The 19,980-nt window shown below is 37.8% G+C and overlaps 1 protein-coding gene across 1 annotated transcript in view; it reads left to right on the plus strand.

The window, feature by feature from the left end:
• The first annotated feature begins 5,448 nt into the window (after positions 1 to 5,448).
• TM4SF18 (transmembrane 4 L six family member 18) overlaps positions 5,449 to 19,980 on the plus strand; it is a 30,145-nt gene continuing 15,613 nt past the window's right edge. The window contains exons 1-5 of the mRNA XM_069472007.1: positions 5,449 to 5,504; positions 5,590 to 5,783; positions 8,503 to 8,592; positions 13,888 to 14,030; positions 17,956 to 18,205. Of these exons, the coding sequence (XP_069328108.1) occupies positions 5,607 to 5,783; positions 8,503 to 8,592; positions 13,888 to 14,030; positions 17,956 to 18,205 (660 nt within the window). The 5' untranslated portion in view covers positions 5,449 to 5,504; positions 5,590 to 5,606. The remainder of the gene's footprint in view (positions 5,505 to 5,589; positions 5,784 to 8,502; positions 8,593 to 13,887; positions 14,031 to 17,955; positions 18,206 to 19,980) is intronic.

Below are 19,980 nucleotides of genomic sequence, written 5' to 3' on the forward strand. Positions count from 1 at the left end.
AGCCCCTTCGACTTCTTTTATAAGGGCACCAATTCCATTCTGGAGGCACAGCCCTTGTGACTTAATTACCTCCTAAAGGCTCTACCTCTTCACACTATTGCATTGGGGATTAGGTTTCAACCTATGAATTTAGGGCACACCAAAACTCAAGGATTAGTATCCTCTAAAGTAATAACATAAAAATAGAAAATATTTTGGTACATTTTGAATTACTCCTAGATACAACTTGGTTCAGCATTTCATTCCTGTAGCAGTCACCTGGCTGTATCAGGTGCTATCTTCTGACGTCTCTATTTCTTTTATTAGTATGTCTGTTTTCTCGATCATCAAAATATCTTTCACTTTTCCTATAGGATTTTTCCTTAGGGTAAAATTTATACTTTACACATGTACAGTTTTCATAAATGTAGACAGTTGTGTAACTACCACCATAATAAAGACACTGTATAAAGTATTTTCATCACCCCAGAAAGTTCTCTGTGCCCCTTTGTAGTCAGCTCCTTCTCCCACCCAAGCCTGTGGTGACTACTGATCTGATTTCTGTCCTGACAGTTTTGTCTTTTTTTAAATGTCATCTGAATGACATTACATAGTATGTAGTCTGGCTTCTTTTGCCTGTCATAAAGCTTTTGAGATTCATCCATGTTGTAGTATTGGTAGTTCATTCCCTTTCATTGATTAGTATTCCATTTCTGAATGTATAATTTATTTATTTGTTTACCAGTCAATGCTTCCAGTTTTTGGTGATTATGAATAGAGCTGCTCTAAACATTCCTTTATAGGTCTTTGTGTGGACATATTTTCATTTTTCATGAACAAGTACTTATGAATGGAATTGCTGGATTGTATGGTACGTGTATGTTTAACTTCGTAAGAAACTGTCAGACTGTCTTCCAAAGTGGCTGTGCCATTTTGCATTCCCACCAGCAATGAATGAGAATTTCTGTTGCTCCAAATTCTCATCATTTGTCCTTTATTTCTGATGGAATCACTGCAGTCACCTCTGGACTGATCTCTTAGTTCCATACCTTCCATACTCGAATCCATCCTTCAAACTGAAACCAGAATGAGCTTCTAAAATGCTCTCCATTCTTCAATGACTCTGACTTCCTCAGGATAAAGCCCAATTCCTCAGCATGACACAGACAAGACCCTTCAAGCTCTGAGCTCCATCCTCATCCACCCTCCCAACCACATCCTTTGCATCTCACACAAGCAGCTGGACACAGGCACGCTCTACTGGCTCCAAGTTGCAGAGTGGGACACACTCTTGCCTAACTCAGTGCCTCTGTGCAAGCTAATGCAGCTGCTTGGACAGAGCATTTATTTTCTACTTTGCATCCCCAAGATGAAAAAATCCTTTACATTTTTGATAGTGTTGCCATTCATGCACTGAGTGTCCACCAGGGTACGTTTTATTCAACTATTTATTATGAAAATTTCCAAAAATTCAGGAAAGTTGAAAAACTAGTACAATGAACATCCAGATTCAGATTAAACATCTGTTAATATTTTGTCACATTTGCTTCATTTATCTATCTACCATCCTTCTCCTTTTCCTCCTCTTTCACCTCCTCCTCGTCCTCATCCTCCTCCTTCTTTTGCTAAACCATTTCAGAGTAAAATGTATGCATTCTTTAAAAATTAGATCAGTCTCCTTAATACCATTATTATGTTGAAATTAACGACTTTGTAATATTGACTAAATACTGCCTATATTAATATTTCTCCAATTGTCCCCCAAATATGTGTCACCATGTGTTTTCCAAACCAAAGTCCAATCAAGCTTCATACATTGCATGTATCTGCCAGTGGACATTTAACTTGGATTGAGGCTCAGTTTGCTCAGCTTCCTGCTTCTTAACCTTGAAGACTCAGTTCTATACTGCAGGCTTCTGAGAAATTTCTCTTGAATCCTAGCTCTATTCAAGGTTCCTGTGCCTTTCAAGTAGCCTGTGGTTGAATCTATTGGTGAGCCAGCATTGCATTTTAATTTTTTTTTTATTTCCCCAACTGGACCTTGAGTATCTTGAGGGCAAGGAATGGGTACTTATTGCCCCAGCAGTCATGTAGCTACTCAATACACGTTTCATAAATAAACGACTAAATATATTTCTTTGGTCCCTCACTGTGAAGAGTTTGAATAAATAAAAGAACACTCAGGTGGAAGGGAGTAAAGGGTGAGTGAGTATGACAATGGCCTCAGAGGACATTCCAAATACAGAACACTGCCTGGGGAGTTTTAAATAGGAAAGGAACACTCCTTTCCCTCTCTCAGTAAGTAAAAACCTAGATGTTTACCATTAGTTAGAGATAAAACTAGAGTCTATTGGCACGGTAGACATTTTGGGCCAGATAATTCTAGAGAAAGAATTATAAACACAAAAATCAGGAAGACTGCATCCAAAGGGTTCACTTCTGTTTACACAGCTGTCCTACTGCTGCTTTTCTAATGTGTTTTTAAGTAAATATTCACTCCCAGTGGGTCCCTAAATTGGACTCAGACCAGTACTTTATGCCCATGGTCAGTGGAGGATATCACAATTAGTCTACTTTAAACTCTCAGGACAAAATTTCTTTCTGAATATTAGCCTTTCTGCTGTTAAAATTTTATCTTTCTGCCAAACTTTTCTTTTTGATAAACTTTTTTTTCAGATACTTCCTTCTTCCCCACTTCCCATCACCTGTGTGACTAATTCCAGGCTCATATATTAATTCTGACTTCACAGTGACTTGGAGACTGCATACCAAGACTATTTTAGGTGGAGTGTTTCCTCCTGAGTCACCATGTCCCCTGGTAGCAGGCATCCTGCGGATTTCCTCAGCTCTGCTGTTGAGTACGGGAAGCCAAGGCCAGAAACAGCCAATAAGCACAGCATTCCAGTGACTCTTGCGAGTTACTGGAGAACCGGCAAGAAAATCCTGATTTAGTAAGAATTCCTTGGCAAGAAAATTGGGAATTTACTGGAGGCAAATAGCTTCAAGGATGTTATTTATGAGCACACATTTTTTTTCAGAGGCAAGTTAAAAAAGTTTTCTTAGGAATGAAATTAAGTAAATTTTGGGGTTATCTGGAGATCATTAGATATTTTCAGTAATGGGGTAACTGAAGATGAGGAAATTGCTCAACTCTCCTTTTCACAAGTTTATCAAGTTTTCCAGCCAGGCACGTCCTCTTTATTCACTCCTGGCACTCTTACTGAACAGTCTCCAAATGACGATTGGTCATTCGCTTCCTCCCCAAGGGACATGAAACCATCAGAAATACTGTTTTAAGCTTGACCGAGGCTGGAGAATACCAGCATGCACGTTGCCCTTCCCTGACCCTATCCCCACAGCAGATGCAGCTAACGTATCTAGCTAAACTATCTGGCCTATATCTCTCTCCCACTGAAACTAGTGTGCCTTCAAAATAGCACTGTAGGCAGCCATCAGCAAGGAATCCAAACCTCCAAATATGAAACATATTTGCAATAGGAAGAGTCAGGTTAACACATAGGAATGTATCAGGCACGAGTGAACACAGCGGAATAGTACAGAGAATATGAAAGTCTTGGGCTTAACTTGGTTCCTGGGCAAGTTTTAAATTTTTTTCTTAGATCCATTTTTCAACACATGTGAGATGTGGTTAATAATGTCTTCACCTTAATGTTATTGTAAGAATGAGTGTTTTGGCTTTTTGTTTTAATGCAAGTGAAAGCTTCTAGCACAGTGCCCACCCACATTCTCTGACCCCTAGTCACTTTTCTCTGATTTATTTTAGCCACACTTATCACCACCTGATATGATATACAATATATAGTATATATTATATATATATATTCTTGTTAGAATCCTTTATGGTAGAATATAAGTTTCACAAAGGCAGGGATTTGGACTGTCTTGTTCACTGATCTATTCCCTGCTCTTAGAAAAGTGCCTGGCACATAGGAGGCACTCAGTGAACGTTCAACCAAAAATGTTATTTTCTTCCCAATCATCCCAAGAACTCTAGTAAATACTATTTTCAGCTGCTTGCATGTCATCAGAAATAAAATCTAATGCTCAGACTTTGTTGATGCACTTAGATCAAAAACATTAGAAGAAAAAAAATCACAGCCACAAGGGGGAGCCAAGAAACCTCTTTGGAACCTGGACTGCTACTTTCTAGGGTTTTTTGGTTTGTTTGAATCTCAAAGTGGCTCCAAGTATCTCAATTTTCCAAAAGAGTAAAATTATAATTTTTAAATTATTTATATAAAAATAAGTAATTTTATTCTCTTTTGTTAAAAGTACATATATTATACAGTATTAATAATTTCAGGAAGACAATAACATTAAATGTAAATACTTCTGGGGGAAAAATTTTAACACTTCATGATATAGACCTCTCTGGGCACAGAGAAGAGTAAATAAGCAGAATTGAATTCTGATCTCTGAACTATTGTGACAATTATGTTCCTATAAGTGCCCTTTTTGTTATTAATGATGGCTCACCCGTATTGCTGTCTGTATGCTCCTGACGCTGTGTTTTGGATGCATAATCTTGTTTAATCCTCACATTATCATTCTGGGGAAGTTGCTGTTTTTTAAACCTCCATTTCACAGCTGAGGGAGTTGAGATTTAAGGAAGTTAGGTCAGGCAGGATCCCCGGGATCCCAGCAGACAGCGGTAGAGACTAGGTGGAGCAATCCTTGAACTCTCTGCCACTGCTGTCTAGTTGTCTCTAACGTATTCATGCCCAGACTCCTCCTCATGATCCTTTTCTCAAGTCGTCAGAGGAGACCTGTGGCTCTTTAAATTTAAGGCAATAATTTGGAGGAGAGAATGCCTCAATCCTCGTTTCAAACTTATTGCTCGTAAAGGCTTAACTTACCCTCTTTCCCTTACCTCCCTTTTCTTAACAGTAAGAAAGATACGCATTTATGCCTGTTATTATTTTTCAGTGTGGTGAAGATAATAGATGCGAACTCTTGGAAGGAAAGTTGTATTGATCCTGTAACAATAAACTCATCAGTTGCTACGCCTTGTTTTTCTCACCCAACAGTCCCTTAAGAAAGCTTTTTTTTTTGGTATCCCTTGCAGTTTGAATAACATTTAGTTGATAGTGAGCACACAATAAAGAACATAGTGAATCACAGATAAATAAAAAAGGTAGAAAGCCAGGACATTTTAACAAACATATTATGTTTTAATATAAGCCTCCTTAGTAGTTTTTTCTTTAGCCCTGTTGTATGAAATTTGCCAGTTCCAGCCCCCACCCCAACTTCCTTCTTAAAACAGTTTCAGGGTTAAGACTTCAGTGCTTTAATCCAGAGGAAAATGACTTATTTTAAAAAGCAGTGAAAAACACCGCATTCCTTTGGCACAGGATGAAGACCAGCTCAGCTCTTCAGCCGTTGATCATTGTCTATTGTTCTCTAAACAGTAAACCACTATTTCACACGAGATTGTCGGCTGCAGTGATATTCCAAGTCCCCGGCTCCTCATGAATATGAAGTGAAGGGCTCTGACCTAGAAAGTGGTAGGTATCTCAAAAAGAAAAAAAAAAGACAGGTAGGAAGAAAAATAGGCTTTATGTAATTCTATGCCTTTGAAATCTCCTGCAGGTTCTAAGCAGGGCAAGATGGGGTCTCGGAAGTGTGGAGGCTGCCTAAGTTGTCTGCTGATTCCGCTTGCGCTCTGGAGTATAATTGTGAATATATTACTGTATTTCCCAAATGGGCAAACTTCCTATGCTACCAGCAATAAACTCACCAACTACGTGTGGTATTTTGAAGGGATCTGTTTCTCAGGTGTCATGGTAAGTGTGATTTTGGAGACTTGGGATCACAGAAGGGGGAGCTGTTATTACGACTTGCTTTGTAACCTAGTAAACATAATGAATAATGGAAAAATCATTCCACTGATCTTGGGCTTGGGATTTGGAAGATGGGTGGGGGATGGAGGGGCAGGTAGTCTGTTAAGATTTGGGGCATAGCTTTGTTTTTGAGAAGCTGCTCAGCAATGCAGCTTCGGCAATGCAGGAAATTAGTCCTAATGAAAGTTTGTGGGACACTGGCCTATAAAAATATTATGTCCTTATGAACCCTGTGTAACAATTTAAGCTATTTGATCTCCAGTGGTATTACTCTTTTCCAGAGCAGATTTTCAGTCTGTACTCATGATTTCTCTAGCTTGGAGGGGCATTAGGATGGCATGGAAAAAGCAGGGACTTAGAGATTCAGATAAACCTGCATTCAAATCTAAGCTCTGTCATTTGTGCCATGAGACTTTTGGAGTTACTCAATATCTTTGAGCCTCAGTGTCCTCATTTGAAAAATGTGAATAATAACATGTACTTTACAGGGTAAAATCACATAAAGTGCTCCGGACAGAAACTGACCTGTAGTAGGTAGCCAGTGACTGCTGTGATTATAAATACTTGCTAAAGAATGGTTCATATCATCATTATAAAGGACAAAATAGTCCTACATTATGCCCCTAATAATGGAGAGAGGTTTTGAAAACTAAATCGAATTACCAGTGGTAAGAATCCATCAGTACTTTCCTGACAACTTTGTGCTCTTTAAAAATAAACAAACTGATAGTAAATCATGTTGGCAACGTAGAGGAAAAGACACTTTTCCTGGTCATGTCATTTCTAAAAACAACACATTGTGCACTGTAAGCTTACTAGACCACCAATAATGTGGAAGAAAATTCATTATCTATTTCTACATCTTTGTGGGTGTTTAATCATTATAGTATTTGAATAGCTATGTTAGAAAGCAGTTTTCATTTCGTTATTGATTTTGCATATTAAATTAGTAAACTTTAAAATATCAATATTCAATGCTAAGTAATATGTACACAATTAATGTTGGTGGCACAACAAATAAATGCAAACCCTTTGGAGAAGAGGTATGTGACATATCAAGGTCTATGAAAATGGTTATATCCTTTGACTCAGTAATTCTAAATCTAATCATTTGTTCTGAGGAAATAATCCAAAATGAGAAAAGAGCTGTGTACATAGATATTTGTGGCAGCATTATTTATAATAATAAATAACTATTAGGAGAAGCATCCTAGCAGAGAAGTGGCCAAATAAACTTTAGTACATTCATTTTATACAGTCATGAAAATTGTAATGATGAAGATGTAACAACATGGAAAATGCATATTATTTCATGTTGAATGAACAAAGACATGACAAAATTGTGGACAAATTACTATTGCAGTTATATAAAACATGCATGTGGGAAAACACTGGAAATAAATATGTAAAAACACAGGAGAGTGGTGGCATTAGGTATAATTTGCCTTGATTATTCTTGAGTCCTCTGTATTGCAGTTATATTTTAAAACAAAAAATTGGCAGTTTCTCTTTCCTGGCTGAACGACAGGACTCTAGGGTCTAGGTCTAACTTTTTCTACCAATATTGTAATGAAGCTGGTTATTGTATTTCAGCCTTATCTAATCATTGTTTCCCTCAATATGTAATTGTAATAAATGAAAGAGTGTTAAGGCATAAATAAGATTAAAGTACAATCTATTAAGATTTGTAATAACTAATAGTGTTTAAATAAGGGGAATATAGGACTCCTTTGCTTATATTTTATGTAATAGTAAAAGTTAAAACTGGGAAAAAAACTGTTTTGTATTTTACAGTATCAATTTCTAGGAATTATTGAACTATATTATCATAACTGCATCAAATCCTTTTAGGAGAAAGGAGAGGAATATAGATAAATAAATGGACAGAAAAATGAATGAAAGCTGAAGAAATCTGGAAACTAGAAATATTGGCCACAACAGTAAAAGAGCAGTGAACTCGGCTTCAGTATTCAGTACTGAACAATGAGGAGTAAAGAGCAGGCGGAGAATTTCCACACCTGCCCTCACCAGAAATTATAATAGTAAAGAAATACATGCTGTTTCCAGAGCTGTAGCCCTTTGCTAAAGATAACAAGGGAAGTAGAATGCACTGAATTCTCCCAGTTTATTGGCTTGATAACAGACAAAATACACTGAAAAAATTGGAACCTGAGATGGTTTGAATACATGGGGAAATTGAACTTACATTAGAGATACAGTTTCAGGTTAACTATGCCTCTCACTTCCATTCCAGAGGGCAATGAATGGAGAGAGGCTGGCAAACTTCAAACTCTGGTGAATGAGTTTCCTTTGTTCTCCACAACTGAGTCAGTGAGAAATGCAGGTTTTGCTGCCCAGGGTGGTATTCCCATCTCCATACCATTTACTTCTTAATTATTAGCTTTTAATGATTGCTAGTCATGATAATGAGAGCTAATACTTACCAATCGCTTACTATGAATCAAGTTACCTCATGACAACCCAACCAGGTGAGCTCTCAACACCATTTTATATACAAGGAACCTCAAGTTCACACAGCTAGAAAGTGGCGGGGCTGGGATTCGAACCCAGATCTTCCTGACCCCATAGTCTATGCTTGGAGACACCATCTGAGTGTAAACCAGTGTTCCACTTCTAACATTTTATCTCTTCCCTCCTGTAGATGCTTATAGTAGCAGCAGTTCTTCTTGTACTGGAGAATGATAACAACTACAAATGTTGCCAGAGTGAAAACTGCAGCAAAAAATACATGGTAAGAGCAATAATTTTTTGAGGATGGTTGAGTGGGCTCCAGCTTTCTTTCCTCTCACTCAGAAACATAAAAATATTGACATGCTTGTACCCTGTTGATGTCCTGCCCGTTCAGAGACCAAGAGTTTACTTTAGAGATCATCTGCCACTTTGCTTGTGGTCTTTCCTCCACCTTTGTTTTGCTGATGCACTTCCAGAGAGTCAGGATTTAAAGATACGTACAATTAGGAAATAATACTACTTTTTCCTAACTGGGTTTTTATTTGTCTATTTTTTCCCTTATCTCCTTTACTGATGACTAACCTACATAAAGAAAATGGAATCTGTTAAGAGTATACAATTCCATGAGTTTTCACAGTTGAATGCACCCATGAAACCACTATTACAATCAGGATACAGAACATTTCCATCGCCCCCAAAAGATTAACCTTTGACCTGCTTTTTGTCATGATAGGTTAGTTTGTATCTTATATAAATGGAATCATACAGTATTTGTCTTTATCCGGCTTCTTTCACCCAGCACAATAATTTTTAGACTAATCCATGCTGTTGGGTGTTCATGATGTACATTTTTTTAATTGAAACTTTAAAAATAATTAAAACAGAACAAGGTTAATACAATAGCATTTTCTAAGCCTGTGCTGTTGCATTTCTACCATTATCTTTCTCCTCCTCCCTTCCTCCTCCTCATTACTTATTTACATAGCAATTTGTATTTCTTTCACATTACCCTGTGAATTAAGTCATCTTTACTCCTGCTTTATAGATGAGGCAGCTGTGGCTCAAAGAGAACAAGTGATTATTAACTAGGACCAGCTTTACCACGAAGTCTGCAGGTATTCTTTGCAGCAGTGATTCCAAAGGATGTACATTGTAATCACCTGGGAGCTTGGAAAAATACTAATGTCTGAATCCCAACCCCAGAATCCCTGACTTAGTTGGTCTGAGACACAACCTGGGCATGGATATGATTTTAAATCTCCCCAGGAGATTTTAATGTATAGCCAAGATGGTACGACCAACTTTCTCTGATGCCCTTGAAAAATTATAGTTGCTGAATTTAGCACTGTGTTTCCCTGGTGGAGAATTGAAAATTAGAAATATGCTCCTCATGTATGTGTATATGCGCGCTCGCGTGTGTGTGTGTGTGTGTGTGTGTGTGTGTTCTTAACCAATTAACTCAGACATCCCCCAACAGCTACTTATACTCAAGGAAGAGCTTTCTAAATTGCCTAGGTGAAGTGATGAATTCAGGTATACATTTAAACTATGATACTCAGGGAATTTCTAGAAAACAAATATAAGTGCTATTAAGTATATAATAAAAATCAATACGTTCTATTAGTCTTAACTCACTATTAGCATCCTGGCACAAATAGATTCTAGAAATAGTCTGAGCAGGGTCTTACAATCAGCATTAAATGAGATGACTGACACCTCATTAGGAAGAGCTGGAGGAAGGGAGAAAGGATTCCCTGTTTGGCCTTTTCAAGGTAGGCTCTAGAATAGAGGTGCTAATTCATATGCCCCCAGGAGCCAAACTGTGATGGAAATGAAAGAAGTGCACCTGGTAGGCACTAGAGTACAATTCTCACTTAAGGGAGAGAGGGAGCTGCTACTCAAGTGCAGCCAGTTTTTACCATGATGAAATTAGACAGTGATTCTCAGTTTTCAGTAGAGAGTAGAAATATGGGTTTTTTATGTAAAACTTCTCAATTATAAAATATTGGCAATTAATCCTCTTTTAAACCAAGTAAAGCACATCTTGCAGGCTAAATTTGAGTCTGCACCAGTTTGTAACTTCTGAAGCTCTGGAATGAAAATTAATTCCCTGCTTCATTGCTACCTGTTATGATCTGAATGTCTCCTTCCAAGATTCATACTGAAACCTCATCTGCATTGTGGTGGTATTAAGAGGTAGAACATTTTGGGAACTAAGTCATGAGGGCTCTTTCTTCATGAATGAGATTAGTGCCCTTATAAAAGGGGACACTTTCCCCCTTCCATCATGTGAGGACACATAGAAAGAGCATCATCTGTGAAGAACAGGCCCTTACCAGACACCAAATCTGCCGCTGCCTTGATCTTAGACTTTCCAGCCTCCAGAATTGTGAGTAATAAAATTCTTTTGTTTGTAAATTACCCAGTCTAAGGTATTTTGTTATAGCAATAGGAACTGACTAAGACACTATCCATTCCTACATGGGTCTGGTCTTCTGCCGAAATTCTTGGGCAACTATCCCTGGAAAGCAAATAATGGCCAAATAAGGGCACTTGAAATAATAGCTAATATCTTTATTGTGCTTTAATTTTTGAGCAGCCCTGCTACATAGGTGCTATTTTATCTACATCATATACAGTTTACAAACAATGAAACTATGACTCAGAGAGATTCTTATTCCCACTTTATTTGGAAGCTTACCTTGATTGTGCAATGGTGTCCACTCATTAGATGGTAATTTATGTGTTTGCGTTGTATACATACATATGCTATTGTTGCCAATTTCCTCCAAATGAAGAAATTTTGTAGATCTTCCCAGTGAACTTCTTAAGGGTACACTTGGTAAACAAGGATCCCTATCTTCTTAAAATATTTTTCTTCTATTTTTAAAGTTGGTATTGGTGAATAGGCAAATTTTTTTATAAAGTATAACTAACAGTAAAAAAAAAGTAGCTCTCATCCCATGAGCAAAACTTTATTTAAATCAATATGAGAAATATCATTTCAAAGAACATTTATCATATGTGAAGAGGCCAATGAAATATCAAATAAGAAAAAAATAGATTTATTCTTTTCTTCTTTGTATTTTTAAAATATTTTTACCAATTTTCCATAAAGAGGATGTATTAATGCTATAATCAGTGAAATAATTTTAAACAAAGAAATGTAATTTGAGATGGTTCTTATGCCTAAAATCATAAGTTTGTTGTTCTGACTTTTTCTTTCTCAGCTTTAGGACTTGTTATCCACTGGCGACTGCACTTACAGTTTGGCTGCCTGCTCTCACCTTAAAATCACTATTTCTAAAACTAAATTAATGTTTCTCCCAAACCAAACTACCCTTCTTGGCATCCCTATTTTTGTCTCCTTTTCATTCAAGGCCCAACAGTGGATGTTTTTTTCAATCCATCTCCAGCTACTCATTTCCTCCTTAATGTGTTTTCCTCCAGCTGCGTGTGTGTCTTTGTCACCTAACCTGCAGGTGTCTCCACGTGGAATCCTTATCTTCAGGGTCTCTTACTTCCAGCTTGTGTGACCAATGCCAGGGCAATTTTACAAAAGCACAATGTGGTCACGCCACTTCCCTGCTCAAAAGCCAATTACATGATTTGTTGGAAAAACAGCTTATGTCAAGTCTAGGGCAGGGTAAGTTCAAAGTAAACCTGGAACAGTTGTGCCAGAAAACAAGGAAATGTTCAGAGTGATGGGGGTATGTAAAAGGACACAGAAGTTGACTTAAAGGGATGTTCCCAGTGACCAAATTTGGACCATCTGGACATCTAAAAGAATCATAGCAGTTATGGATTAAAGTATCTCGAATTAGAAAATCCATGGGTCCACAATAACACAGAAAGAGAAAGGCAAAGGAGAGAGAAATGGGAAATGGAAGTTCTTCTGAGCAGAAAAATGATAACTTATAAATACAGAGAAATGACAGAATTACAAAAGCAGCACATTATGACCCCTAGTGTGATCATTGGTAATCAATGAAAATGAGGATCATCAGTGAATGCTAAACACATCAGTTGAAATCTTGTTAGGAAAAGGAATGTGACAATGTCTCAAAGTTATTACCTTGCCAGTTTACCTTGCCATTTACTAATTGCAAAGTGGGATATGTACCTTTACAGGGGCAAAATCTGAGGACACCCTTAACCAAAAGACCAAACTTAGAAACGAACATTACATGGGAGGCCCACAATGTACACCACACTAATCAAATATTATTGCCAAAATGTTTGAATCTAATTATGAGAAAATAATCAGAAAAGCCCAGAATGAGCTATATTCTACAAAACAACTGGCTAGGATTCTTCAAAAAAAAAAATTTAATATCATGGAAAACAAAAAGGCAGAGAGACTAGTATAAATTAAAGGAAACTAAAGAGACATATAAAGCCTTATTTGACCTGTACAAAAAAGGTAAAAATAGTTATAAAATAATAGAATATTTTTATTCTTAGGAAATGTGTGCTGATATATTTAGGGGTGAAATATCATAATGTCTGCAGTCTATTTTCAAATGGTTCAGGAACAAAAATGTGTAAATAAATAAATACATGTGCATATATGCATATATGTATATATGTACATTTGCATGAATATATATACACACACACAGAATACAAATGAATATGATAAAATAGTCACAATAGGTGATTCTAGGTAAAGGGTATAAAATAGGAGTTCACTGTATTATACTTTCAACTTTTTTGTAGATTTGAAAATTTTTTAGTAAAAGGCTGTGGGGAGAAAAGCCCCTTGCCCTGAAGAATGGTCTTGATGTGGCAATCAAGGCCATCTCTGGCCCAGATCCTTCAAGCTGTGCCCACTCTGGAAGCTACTCAAAGGCTTATTTGTGTCCTGTCAGCCCTGTTTCCCAGCATCAGCACCTTGGCAATCTGTCTTCAGAAGCTTCTCCCCTCACTCCCCTAAATGAACCCCCTCTTGGATCAGACCGATCTGGCTACTGTCTCACAACTCTGCTTGCACTGCTCTGCCTGTGAATATCACCCATTCTCTCTACTCAGATGAAAACACCCTCCTCCCCGTCAATCCCATCCTCACTTGAATATGAATGTAAATATCCTGGCTAACACCTGCTATTTCCCCTTGTATTCCTGTGTATGAAGATATTAAAATATCTTCACAAGAGAAAAGCGGGTCATAGTTTATAATTTTTAGAAAACCTACCCTACCTAGAAAAATAACAGGTCTTCAGTAAATACTTATGGATTAATTGATCACATCCCTTCACTGCATTTCTGTAAGAGGTGACCATTATTTTGATATCAAAATTCCAGAAAAAATGAAGACACTTAGTAAATTACCTTCTTTCTTCTATGGGATACCAAACAAAAAGTCATCAAAAAACTTATTTTTTAATATATATGATATATATATATCAAGTCTTGATATATATGGATCAAGTTTTTCCATTTTTATGTGGGCACTTGGTATTACCTAGACTGCAGTAGGCTTGGATGAATAGAGGAATGTACCTATTGGATAATTTATCTGTGCTGTCCCCTGGTCTCATTCTATGGCACTAACCTTCTTCTATGTTTAATTTAGACACTGCTGTCGATTATCTTCTCCACCCTTGGAATTGCTTTTTCTGGATACTGCCTGGTCATATCTGCTTTGGGTCTTGTCCAGGGCCCATACTGCGGCACCCTCAATGGCTGGGAGTATGCCTTTGAAGGCACTGCAGGACGGTAAGGAAGAACCCCCCAGACCAAGGAGGTCAGAAAATCAGAAACTCCTGGGCCTATGCTCATGCCCATTTTCCATGATCACGTTGGGGTTTTACATGGCTACATTAGTGCAGAATTTTCCTATTAGTTTCTAATATACAGACCAATTTGTTCTTGCACTGATTTTTGTTTAGGTGTTTTTGTCCTCCAGTCTGTCAGTGCCATGTGCATCCAATATCTTGAGGCTGCCATGGAGATATCCAAACGAAAGATGTGTTTCTCTCATACTCCATATTAGAGCTTTATGGTTTTCGTGGTCTGGCGACTGCTAGAGTTTGTGGCCTGAGTGGTTCCAACAACTCAGTCTTGTTTTATGTCCAGGTTGGATGTGTGGTCTATTACAGATGTGAATGGATTGGCTGGGGGAGAATCACAGTGCCCTTGGATAATGCCACGTGGGGCTATAGCAGCAGGGATAACACAGAGATAGAACCAGGCAGGGTGAGTGGGGAGGTACTGTCTGAGATCCAGGAATATGATGAGGTGCAGGAGTTAGTGGAAGGAGCCAGGAGCTTATCTAGCTTATACTAAGGAAGGGTCTAAAGAGGCAGCCTTGCTCAGAAGGCTGGCAGTTTAGTCAGATGTTAGCAACCCAATCCTGGATCTCTGAATGCCTCACACTGGTCTTGTGCTGGGCTTATTGGGTTACCAGTACCTGCAGAGGCAGCTCAGGAAGTAGCAGGGCCCAGAAAGAGATACAGGAGAGGCCCATTGCGTCTCTCCTTGTCTTTATCCCGTGCTCAGAATTCTAATGGAATAAAACGAGGGAGTGTCTATACCATTTTCTGGGGGAGTTACATTTTCTTCTCAAGTGTCCATGACTGGCTACATTGTTCAAAGATTGTGTCTATCTGAGGTCCTATGTGTGCACGTAGGCTTGCATAGCAGAGCTGCTTCTGTGCCTATAGCTGCCTTCGTTCTGAAGGTTCCACAAGGTGCCACATGCTGTTGACCTCTTTTAGTAAGCAGTGCTCTCCCTTAGGTCAGGAAAACCTAGACAATAACCTTAGGCTTTCCTGAGCAATTGGAGGAGACACTCCCTTGGGACTGAAAGGGCTCAGGAAAGAGCCCTTTCTACCCTAATGTAGAAATTTCTACCCTAATGTAGAAATTCCCACAGAGTGCAAAAGACCCCTTTCTTATGTCATCATCCCCTGAACTTTTCCCTACTCCCAAACCAAAGAAGCCTCCCCTCTCAAGGCATGAATCCCAGGCTGCCTACATGCCTCTCCATTATTCCTTTAAGCTGCCCTTGATGTTTGTCTTCACCTATTTTCATCTATATAAAAATGTTTCAAGGTGAAGCATTGTTTGGAGGCCACACAGGGAAGCCAAGTCTCTGGTCTCCTAGAGAATTTTCCAAGGCTTGGCAAATGGAGGGTGGAACAGTATTAATATTGAAGTTGTGCCTATCAGTTATTTATTTGCACATTTAATCCACAAATATTGAGCACTATGTTCATGCCTTGGGCTAGTTGCTATAGAATCAGAGAGAAATTGCACAGATTCCCCTTCCTTCTAGAAACTCACACAGACCTGGCAGAACATTCTGCTGAGATGGAAGCCTTAGGGTGAACAAACTTTGCCCTTATAGCACAGGTCTTTGACGCTTATAGATAAGGATTCAAGTCCCCCTCTCCTACTTATAAGCTATATGATCATAGACAAATATCTGGATATCTCTAAGCCTCTGTAAGTCAGGAATAACAATCATTTGTACCTCACAGAATTTAGAATTACATGGAAGTAATGAACAAATGAGATGTAATACATTCTCACGACATGGCAGGCTTTATTATTAACATTATTACTCCGTGTACCTCTTTAGGACATGTGATATTCTCCACTTGCCAGCAGGTGGCCAGCAGGTTTAGCCACTGGCATGGTGACTGGTGAGGATCCTGAATCAGTTTCATTCAATTAATACTTGTTGATCTTTACAATATGTCAGGCACGACTTTAGATGGTAGACCTGGCCATTCAGAGATGAATAAAACACAGTCAGTGCTCTCAGAGTACACAGTCTGTTAAGGAAATAGAAACAGGTGAAGATGTAGCTGATACAGATGTATAGATAACAGACAGAATTATTACTACAACAAATGCAGTAAATGCTGTGATAGAGCTGTGGATGGAGGTTGGGAAGGGGGCATGGGTGTCAGGGCAAGCTTCTCTATTCTTTCCTGTCCCTGCTAGTGCTCTTATGACTCCTCACAGTTTACAAGAAGAATAAACAATACCATAGTCTGGGAGAAAAATAGAAGCCCTGCAAGTCATCTTGTTTTAAAGTGTTGGATGATCTGTGCAGAACAGATCTGTACTGGCAAGAGGCTAGAGTAGGAATCTGGAGAGACTCGCTTCCCTAGTGGCTGCAACTAAGTTAGGGATATTGAGGGGGTAAAAGATGGGTCTAGGGAAATTGTAACAGAAAACCACATCTGTATTACACTTACAGATTCCAAACCATTTTTATACACGCTCTTACCAAATATTCACAGTAACCCTGGGTTAGGTATTTTAACCCCATTATCCAGATAAGACTTTGGAGACCATAGGGGTAAAGTCCCTTGCTTGGATCTTACAGATCCAGGAGTTCTGACTCCTGGATTTGGTGCTCTTTACCATTCGAGATCAGGGCCATCAGCAATATCAAGAAATTCTTAGAATGCCTTTGTTTCCTGGAGCATTAGAGAGTAGGAAATAGAGAAAGGGAGGAAAAAGAAAGTTAAAAGGAAGGGACTGGAGGAAAAAATGGAGGGGGGAGAAAGAAAAACAAAGAGGAGAGGTGACGGTGGTGCAGGTGGTCACCTAAGTACAGAATTCATCACTTTCCACCCCAGGCACAAACACTCGCAGCCACCTGACCGGTATTTGGATTGTCTATGGCTTTTCCGAGAAAAAACATCTTGCTATTGACTCAAGATGTTTATAAACATCTCTGCCCTATAAATGTGTTTGACTGTTTTTGTTTGTCTTTTTTTTTTTTCTTTCTTTCTTTCTTTCTTTTTTTTTTTTTTCCTTGAGAGGGTCAGTTCTTCGTTTCAATTTAGCTGAACAGACAAAGCCTCAGCCTTAAGAGAAGTGCTCATGGCCATGGCAGACCTAGAAGTGAGCAGAAGTCGGGTTAATTCAGCATGGTTTTAAGGCAGTCTTGAGAGTGGTTTAACTCTCATATTCCTGTGCTAAACTAGATTGATTGAAAATTTCGATCTGTTGTGTTCCCACTCCATAATCTGAATCTTAACAGCAATGTTCTAAAGCTGAAGTTCTCAGAATGAGGACCAGAGAACAACAGCAGCAGCAGCACCTGGGAACTGACTCAGAAACTCTGGGGTGTGGCCCAGCCGTCTGTATTTTAACAAGCCCTCCAGATAATCCTGATGCAGACTCACGTTTGAGAGCCACTGTTCAAAAGAGCTTTGAGACTGGGTTGAGGATTTCTAGCAAAATTTCTCTTTGTTAATTTTATCATGTGTCTGATTTTATGTCCTATGCAAGCTCAACCCTGTCCTTGACAGCCCAGGCCAACTTCTGGACTCCTAGAAAATGGGCTTTCTCTCTCTCTCTTGGTATTGATCTGTGCTGCCTTTCATTGCTATTGAACTCTTTGGTGTGTGTCTTACCTCCTAATTAAATTGGAATTGCCTGTTAAGCGGGAAGCACATTTATAATAAACAAGTGTTTAGGTCAGTGCTATGTATACAATGTGTTCAATATAAGTATCTGAATGATTGTTTAAATACATTAATTCATATTTCATATTATTATATATTTTAATCATATACATTAATTTCCCAAACATACAAATACCTGTAGATGTCCTCCTTGGACCAAGTATGTAGACTTGGCCATGGGTCTTGTTGACTATTTCTCTCCTCTTTCTCAGTTTCCTTACAGATTCCAGCATGTGGAATCAGTGCCTGGAACCTGCACATGTAGTAGAGTGGAACATCATTTTATTTTCCATTCTCATATCCCTCAGTGGGCTTCAAGTGATCATCTGCCTCATCAGAGTCATCATTCTGTTATCCAAGATACTGTGTGGAAGCTATTCAGTCATCATCCAGGTAACAGATCCTCACTGGCACCTGTATCTCCTCCATTTTACTCCCACTTCCCAGGACTCAATGAGTCTTGTTGAGATGTCTCTAGAATTCCATCATTCCCCACCCCCATTTCTACTGCCCGCATCTTTACTCAAGCTCTATTATCTCATTTTTCCTCTGATATCCCAATGTGTCTGTTGGCTTGTCTGTATGGATTGAATTAGCTCAATAATTGTAAAATACATCCTGTGTTGTATGGTGAAACTGCATAATCGTTTTGAATGACCAACATTTCAGTGTTGTGTAGAGATAACCCAAAGCACAAAGCAGTTTTGCCATTTATCAAGAATTTCCCTGATCATAAGCTAATCAAAGGCTGAGAACCTTATCCCTTGAAATAATATCTTTTTTGGATGTTGCTACATTCAACTACTAAATCTCCTTTGTATTGAGAGCGTTAGTGAGTGGTTTTGAAGAAGAGGGGAAATATGTGTTTATCCTACTGAACTACTACTTTATCTGCTAAAACACTAATGATAATTTAGTTGTGGTTGAAACTGCTATATCTATTTACCAAGTCCAGAGTGAAGAAAAATCATGAATGAGATACTTGTATTTTGTTTAACAACATACAATGTATGATACCTTTCATAGCAGTTTCAAAAAATAGACATTTTCATATTCTAACATGTTTTGAATATGAAATATAAATTTAAGTTGCTACTCAGATTATAGATCATTAATCAAGCAAAATTTATAACTTTATTCACTTTGTTTTTCCTTTTATTTTATAGCCTGGAATCATTTGAATAAGGACAAAAATATTTTCCATTATCAAGATATGGCAACCTATCTAAGTCTTATATCAACTGTATAGAGTCGAGGGCAATTTTCAAATGATGGTGTTTTCCTCATTTGGTTTATTGTAGCATTTGTGAAATTTGCAGTCCTCACTGGAAGTTCAAATTATGCCACCCTCCTATTTAGAATTTTTTTCTAAGCAATATGTATCAGGAATTTCAGAAATGTGTATGCCCTTAATCAAACAAATCCACTTCCAAGAATCTATATTGTGGGAATAAATAAGAATATAAGATAAAACTTTCTGCAAATATGTATATTGGAACATTGTTTACTATTTTGGAAAATCAGAAATACCCCAAAAGGCTAGCTTTAGAGGAAGAATTAAATAAAAGTGGTATATATTATAAATGCTTTCTGATATAAAAAAATAAAATAAAATAAAGAGTGACACATTAGTTATAAAATTATACAGTCATTACAAATGATGTTTGAAAGATTATGAATAATGCTACATAAAAAGCAGACTACAAATTTATGTTCACAGTATTAGTAAAACTATTTAAAACAAACACCAAATACTCAAAATTTAGGATAAAAACTACATTTAGAAGGAAATACACCAAAATGTCAACCGTGGTTGATTTGGGACATAGATGACCCTTCTTCCTACTTTTGTATATTTTCCAAGTTTTCTTTATTGAATATATTTTACCATAACTATTTTTTAAAACTCATGTTTTTACTCTTAAAAATTTTCTATTTTTCAAAAGTTTAAAGGCATATGCTCTTACCACATTTCCCAACATTGAGTATATGTAAACATTATGAAATCACATTTCAATCAATGTTCAATGTGGAAAGTAGTGATATAGATAAGCCAAAAAGTTTTATATAAACTTATATAATCTAAACTTTTGGTCTTACTTTCTCACTGCTGGTGATGAGTGTGGTGGACTAGAAGAGTGTGGTGGACTTAATGTAAATGAGCAGCTGGAGACAAACTCAATGGACTAGGGAAAATTACCATTGACCAGTTAATACCTAGTGTATAGGTGTCATGG

Source organism: Eulemur rufifrons, chromosome 7 (assembly GCF_041146395.1).
Source record: "Eulemur rufifrons isolate Redbay chromosome 7, OSU_ERuf_1, whole genome shotgun sequence".
NCBI lineage: Eukaryota > Metazoa > Chordata > Mammalia > Primates > Lemuridae > Eulemur > Eulemur rufifrons.